Genomic DNA, 7,287 nt, shown 5'->3' on the forward strand with positions numbered 1-7,287 from the left:
TTATGCAAATTGAGAAAAAAGCTTTACTGGTTTAAAAAAGTAGAAATTTAATACTAAAATCGTTCATCTTTAGCATGCATTTTTAGTAAGGCAAAGGTAGCACCAGGTATGTTCAGATTAGATGTAAAAAGTATGTATTTAACCCTTTGACTGCGATAATAAGTATCAGGTACGTTTTTGGCTATCAGAAAGAAAAGAAAAAAAAAACTCTGATAAGGGAAACAACCGCTGTACATTGCCCTTTGGATTGCAGCAAGATGATTGCCTCCCCTGGAGACCATTTTCTCAGTTTTGGTCTAATTGTTTTAACTTGTATGTTATGATTTTGTTTTTATTGAATTCTTTTGCTAAATTCTTCGGGCAGTCAAGGGGTTAAAAAGATATTTTCATTTTTGAAACCTAGTAAAACCTTGCAACCCTGTTAGTACATGCATGTACTGCAAATAATGCTAAAGCTAATTGTAAATGAGTGCTACCAAATTTCATTTCTTTGAAGAAGACAAATAGGAGAGCAATTATGAAGTCGGTCTGACTTGGTAGTGAGCGAATCCAATACAAACAAAATGATAACCAATCAAGAATCCAAAAAGCAAGAAAGATTGCTGAATAGAACATTTAAAGGCACACTCCTCATGAAAACAGTCCAGCTCACCGTCTGAGATCTGGCGAGATGTTCACGTGAGTCATTAAGACCATCCCTCCACTTGGTTACATACTTACAATGAACCGTCAGGATTACCCAAGTCCACAGTGACAATTTCTTTTTAGAGGAATTACTTTTGTAAATGCAACCATGCAGTGGCATTTGAAGAAATTATTTTATTAACAAATTTCAACTCATCACAGCAAGCAGTCAGGGTGTTGATTTTTGGTATGTGTCCAAGTGGATGCATTAATTTATCCCATGCAAAAGCCTGGCCACATCTGAGACGGTGAGCTGAACTGTTTTCACGAGAAGGAGTGTGCCTGCACTAAAACACTTTTTTTTAAAATTTTTTACTAGAACCACTTTGAAGTGGACGAACAAGTCACATAATAGACTGCATGACAAACAATAAACGAGAAGATGAACACTTAGCCTAGGGCTTTGGTTGGTTGGGTTTGCTCATCATTGTTATAGATATCTTTTTGAACCACTGCATGGTTCAAACTGCACAGTTGTTAGTTATATGAAGTCTAAAATCGCGCGCGTATCTCCAGGCGCAGGGATCTATTTATGCCGTGTGAGATGGAATTTTTTACACAATACATCACGCATTCACATCGACCAGCAGATCGCAGCCATTTCGGCGCATATCCTACTTTTCACGGCCTATTATTCCAAGTCACACGGGTATTTTGGTGGACATTTTTTATCTATGCCTATACAATTTTGCCAGGAAAGACCCTTTTGTCAATCGTGGGATCTTTAACGTGCACACCCCAATGTAGTGTACACGAAGGGACCTCGGTTTTTCGTCTCATCCATCGGAAAGACTAGCACTTGAACCCACCACCTAGGTTAGGAAAGGGGGGAGAAAATTGCTAACGCCCTGACCCAGGGTCGAACTCGCAACCTCTCGCTTCCGAGCGCAAGTGCGTTACCACTCGGCCACCCAGTCCGGTTGTAGTGAGATATATTAAAAGAAAGACAATTTTGATTGCACAAGGGATGCGCTTTTCACTGACATGAAACAGGAGGGAACCATAATGAGGAGGATGGATAGTAGATAGAAGACATTAAAGTCATATTCATACCAACAATGATGGATGCACATCCAAATGTGAGACATACCAAATGGGAAAGAGACAACCCGGTGTAATTGATTACTGACACAGTGAAGCAACGATATCAAATGTATACTAGAAGTAAAAGACAAACATATGACTGTCTACTTTAAAATGCTTAACTTACATGGGGTCTATGTCGACCAAAAGAGTGGGATTCCCTGTAGGGGGAGTTCCTGCAGGGGGATTCCCTGTATACAGGGAATCCCACAGGGTGGAGTTTTTCAATAAAACTTGCAAACCATACTCGAATTTTTAAGAAATATAAAAAAAAGATTGAGAAACATCAAATTCTACCAATGTCGCTAAGCATCACGTGACTTTCAGCGATATCAGCGAAACGCCACAGGAACTACACCCTGTGAATCCACCTACAGGAACTCCACCTACAGGGAATCCCACTCTTTTGGTCGACATAGACCCCATCAGCCTAACTTACCTTCCTTGCCGAAATACTGAGCTGATGTCATTGCCGCTCGTGGTCATATTTTTTCTCTTCTTTATTTTTTTGTTTTTAGAAAACTAAAAGAAGCCAAGGGGTTGTCGCATAAACAAATTGTAAGCACAGTCTGTCGGAATACTGAAACCACTTTGCTTTGTAGAAAGGAGCTTACAAGTATTAAATGCAACACACACAAAACCTACAACAACACACGCAAAACAAAAAACCCATTAAGTTACAGTCTAAATTAGAAGAAATTAGCAAGGTACTTGCAAGGTATTTGCAAGAAATGCTGTGCGCCTGAAAACTGTGGGAGTAGCATGCTGATACAGACATTTGAACTGTCAAAACTAAAATGCAGTCAAGAAAATGACATCGCATAATTTAAACAAGGTGAACACATAAAGGAGGTGTCCTTCAAAAATTTTGTTTCTGTTACAGAAACACAAATAAATCATTAACTGAAATTAGAAGAGAGTTCTCAATCAAATACATGAATGTAAAAAATTATCCAGGTAACTACAGAGGCCAGAGATCCTGCACAATGTTGATCTTTCAAAAGATCAAAACAGATCAAATACCTGCAAAAAGTCAATGTGACCATCATGCTATATCAACAAGCCTTTCGAAATTAACAAAACACAAGAATACACGAAAATCCTAAAAAGAATGCCGTATTAGAAAAAATAAAATAAGATAACGCCAAAAACTTACGCTCGAAATTATCAAACGTTTGATTTAACTAGCAAAATGATTGAATCTTGAATTTGCATAATTATGGCAATGTACATACACAGGGTGTCTAAAAAAAAAGTACCCGATGTTCTTTCAATACTACAGACAAGTCAGTAACTTTATGGAAATCATTTTTGCGTGATATTGTAGTCAGTTCATAGAAGTTTTGTCCCCAGTTCACAGCTTTCAGTTGAGATCGTCTGTTTCTTCACAGAACGTGTGATCAATGTAGCCACCCCGTTTTCCAATGACATACTGCATCCTCATTGCCATATTGTTGGAATGTTTCCTGTGGGATGTTCTGGATTTCTCTGAGAATGTTTGCCTTCAGTTGTTGTAGGTATCTTGGTCTGGGGTACATTTTAGCGTATTGGCTTACATATTAGTTTTTCCATTTCTCGGTACTGATGTTTTAATGACTTTTTGGGTACTTTCTTTTTAGACACCTTACTACTAACAAATGGTGCAAAATGTCAAGTGTATCATTTGAAATCTTGAACCAATTTACAAAACTCTTGGACGAGGGTAACAGATTTAACGTCATACACACCACACACCGACTGACTATAGATACTGGGCCGCCTCAAAGCAGGCTTTCAAAAATAATTAACAGCATTTGATACAAAGATAATTTTCTGTATTCTGATTGAAACGGATGAACTAATTTCTGTAAAATCGGCGGCAGTAAGTTACACTCTAAATCATCCAAAGTCATGGTTTCATCGTAATTACACAACAGACTGTTGTCTTCAATTTTTATTTTTTTTATTGTTGATTATTTAAGGGTTTTCAAAAACTAGTCGGATTTTTTCTTTGAGTTCAAGCAACATTTTGTTAAGTACTCAAAGGATAGACTTACTGTAGTGTCCTGATGTAATCTGCTTTCATGTATACAAAAAACAAACAAACAACAAAAACAAAAAATCTTGCATAAAAGCAAAAAGTATCATGTCATAAAACAGGAACAAGCAGTGAAAACGGTAGGAACTTGTGACATGAAAATTGACCCAGACGTAATCTGTGATAGCAGTCTCTCTTGTGATGCTCACACAGAAATCCAAACCTGATAGACTGCTAACGTTTCAAAATCAAGATCCAAAACCTATAAAAAGTAATTTTATGGAACGTTTAATCGTAGACAATCAAAACATAGTGTTAGAATGTATAGTTTATGACTTAATGTCTTATAATCTTAGCTTGTTGCTTTTTCATTTGTGAATTTCATATTACGAACTCAATTTTTCTGTCGTAAGTAAACCGACCCATCACAGCCTATTGTTCGATGATGAATCTCGACCATTCTCTGGATCTCCGCCTGCTTTTTCTTGCACGATGTCCAGAGGAACTTCGGATTTTTTGTCTGTGGCATCAGGCGTGGGATCATCATCATCGGCAAAGCCCAGAGAAGCCTTGCAGAAATGCCAGGTCAGCACAGCACAGAGAATGTGGCCATACACGTTGGGAATAGCCCTCATTCGATCTCTGTTGAATGGAACGAAGTTGTTATGAGTATACATTTTAAGTGAGTTGTGTTGGATAGCGATGAGTTCAATGAGAAGCGATGCCTGAACGGAAGCAGACATAATTCTACGACGAGAACACTTCTGAACTTCTGTTCATTCTCTTCTTTTTCTTCTTCTCTTTCAATCTCCTGGCACATGCCATTCCAATGAAAAGCAAACGCGGTCAACATTGTGTTAGTTCCACAAGCCCGCATATGGGATGTAAATGGCTACCGCATTGGCAGCTTTCAAGGTTCGCTTGGTCTGCGAGATGCGCACTGCTAAAGTGTAAAAACAAACCAGCACTGGCAGTAGCAACAACAACACCAATAACAACTTTTAACAACCACGGCGTAAAAGACACACACAAACACACTTATTTGGGGATCATTGAGCTCATTTATACAACCTCAGCGTAAAACACCGACGAGGATATTTAAATGACAACTTGAATAAGAAAATGCTACTCACGAGAACCACTCCAGGGCGATGATGATGCCGATGTTGGCCGGAGCGATCTCCAGGGAGTCCAGGATCATCAGAATAGTGACGATACTGGAACTGGGCACTCCAGGAATCGCCAGAGACCCAACAGAGGCCAGAACGCTGCGAAATAGGTCCACAAGTAAATCAAGACTCATGGACCCGTATGACTGAATTTCAAGCATCAGACACTTTTTTTTTTAAATAATATTTATTGGTGAATTAAGAATAGGTGTGCTATGTTCCGTTACCATAACAAAATAAGACAAACAGACAAACACACGCTTACGCCGCACGCATGCATACACACACACACACACACACACACACACACACACTCACACGTGCGCGCGCGCACACACACACACACACACACACACACACACACACACACACACACACACACACGCGCGCGCGCGCACACACCCACACACACACATACACACAAACACACACCGGCCAAACCAACCAACAAAACACCAAACACTTTAAAAACAAAAACAAACAAAAACTCACCAAATTAGAACAATGTTACTGGCATTCGCAGAATCTTGCAGTTGCGCAATGTAGATAGACGTGCAGGCGATAAACATGGCACTGCCATCACGGTTCAAGGCCGTTGCCAAGGGAACGACGAAACGTGATACTCGGTGGTCGACCTTGTGGCGATTTTCCACACAGTACAGCACTTCTGGCATGGCCACCGCTCTGGTAAACAACAACAACAACCCTTTATTTATATATATATTTTTAAATAAGGACCCAAATAATAGGCATCACAAAAGAATTGATCTTTATAATACAGATTGCACTCATCATCATTGTGCTGCCACAATTCTACTTTACGTTGGACAATAAATAATCTCGTGTCTTAAATGACTGCTTAAACACCAGACGATTCAGACAGACACTCGGGAATGTCAGTTAAACAATCCATTGCAAGCATAGACTTAACTCCCACCCCAACGTTATTACAACGGTTATGTGAAAACAAATATATATGAGTTGATGTCATACAGCTGCGCCGTTCACTGATCTTGAGAGGCCGAGCTCTTTATATCTTGTTTTGTCTTATTTCTAGGGGATGTCATGCCAGCATCATATACCACTCATTCAAAAGACTTTGATGCCTTTTTGTGAATCATTCACTATATATACAAGATTAATGAGATTGATCAATATCGAGTTGCATTTCTATGTTACTTATTTGAACAACCAGGAACGATTTTAGCTGACCTGGTAAATGTTATAGCGGTCAGGCCAGGAACCATTATTTGTTTATCACATTAAAGATAACTAAGACAAAAGCTGAACTTTTTGAATTCAAGATGTCAGTGCGAGATCTACGGAAAGATAATCTTATTATTTTTTTATAACAAGCTTTACCCTGAAAAATGTACTGAAAAGAAAATTAACCATCGACGCCAAAATGGCGGCTACATACTAACAGGATCGCTTTGGATATTATTTTGGTGAAATAATGACAAAGCTAATAAAGCTTTATTAGCAAAATGTTGTCTGTCAGCAAATAATAAAAGGATCATGATTGTCTCGAAAATAACATTAACATTTGCCTGCCGCTTCATATGAATACCCATTTTCTAAACATGATGTCTGGTATCATTTGCTAACAATCAGCATATCAGAAAAAAAAGATGATAATATACTAATTGTCTGATTTCACAATATCAAGAACTTCAACTGTGGAAAAGACCCTAAAACTCACGAGCTGGCCGACGCTATCCCGGTGATGACAGCGCGCGATGCCCCGACGAGATAGGTCAAGGGATTCTTGCGCATGAAGACCAGGTAGATGAGAGCGATGAAGACGATACCGGTGACGAAATTGCCGATGACCTCCGCCAGGACGAAGAGTCCTAGTCCCTTGAAGACGGCAACTAGGTCCTTGCTGCTACCGATTGCCTTGGCGATCAGACTGGCCACTCCTAGAGGCGTTAACCTGTCCAGTGTAAGGAGATACTTCATTATGAAAGGCATATTCCCATTCGTAAAACGATGATGTTTACCACACTCGTTTGTCATCATGTTCACGAGTTTTCATTCATAACAAGCTAGGTAACTAAAAACAAAACAAAACAAAACCACATATTCTTATTGGACAAATCAAAGGTTGCCAATTGCCAAGTTGACTGATTCAGCGTCCGGTTTCGGTCGATGAAGCTGAAACAGAAGACGATAATTATGCTAGCCCGCTCGGACCGACAAAAAAGCAGGTCTGACGACACTGACATACAAAGACGGTCTTGTACGAGATGTACGTGTCATCTGTTCTGTTCTGTTTCTCATGTATCTGTTCTCTTATTTGTGATGAAAAACAACAACAGAAAATACCAGGCG

The 7,287-nt window shown here is 39.3% G+C and overlaps 1 protein-coding gene across 3 annotated transcripts in view; it reads right to left on the bottom strand.

The window, feature by feature from the left end:
* Positions 1 to 7,287, bottom strand: part of LOC138952237 (excitatory amino acid transporter 2-like) — a 26,336-nt gene continuing 19,049 nt past the window's right edge. For all 3 annotated transcript variants that reach the window (XM_070323855.1, XM_070323857.1, XM_070323856.1), the window contains exons 9-12: positions 6,656 to 6,889; positions 5,446 to 5,637; positions 4,918 to 5,052; positions 1 to 4,426 (exon numbers count right to left, since the gene is read on the bottom strand). In XM_070323855.1, coding sequence (XP_070179956.1) covers positions 4,210 to 4,426; positions 4,918 to 5,052; positions 5,446 to 5,637; positions 6,656 to 6,889 — 778 coding nt within the window. In that variant the 3' untranslated portion in view covers positions 1 to 4,209. The remainder of the gene's footprint in view (positions 4,427 to 4,917; positions 5,053 to 5,445; positions 5,638 to 6,655; positions 6,890 to 7,287) is intronic.

Source organism: Littorina saxatilis, linkage group LG17 (genome assembly GCF_037325665.1).
Source record: "Littorina saxatilis isolate snail1 linkage group LG17, US_GU_Lsax_2.0, whole genome shotgun sequence".
NCBI classification, from domain to species: domain Eukaryota; kingdom Metazoa; phylum Mollusca; class Gastropoda; order Littorinimorpha; family Littorinidae; genus Littorina; species Littorina saxatilis.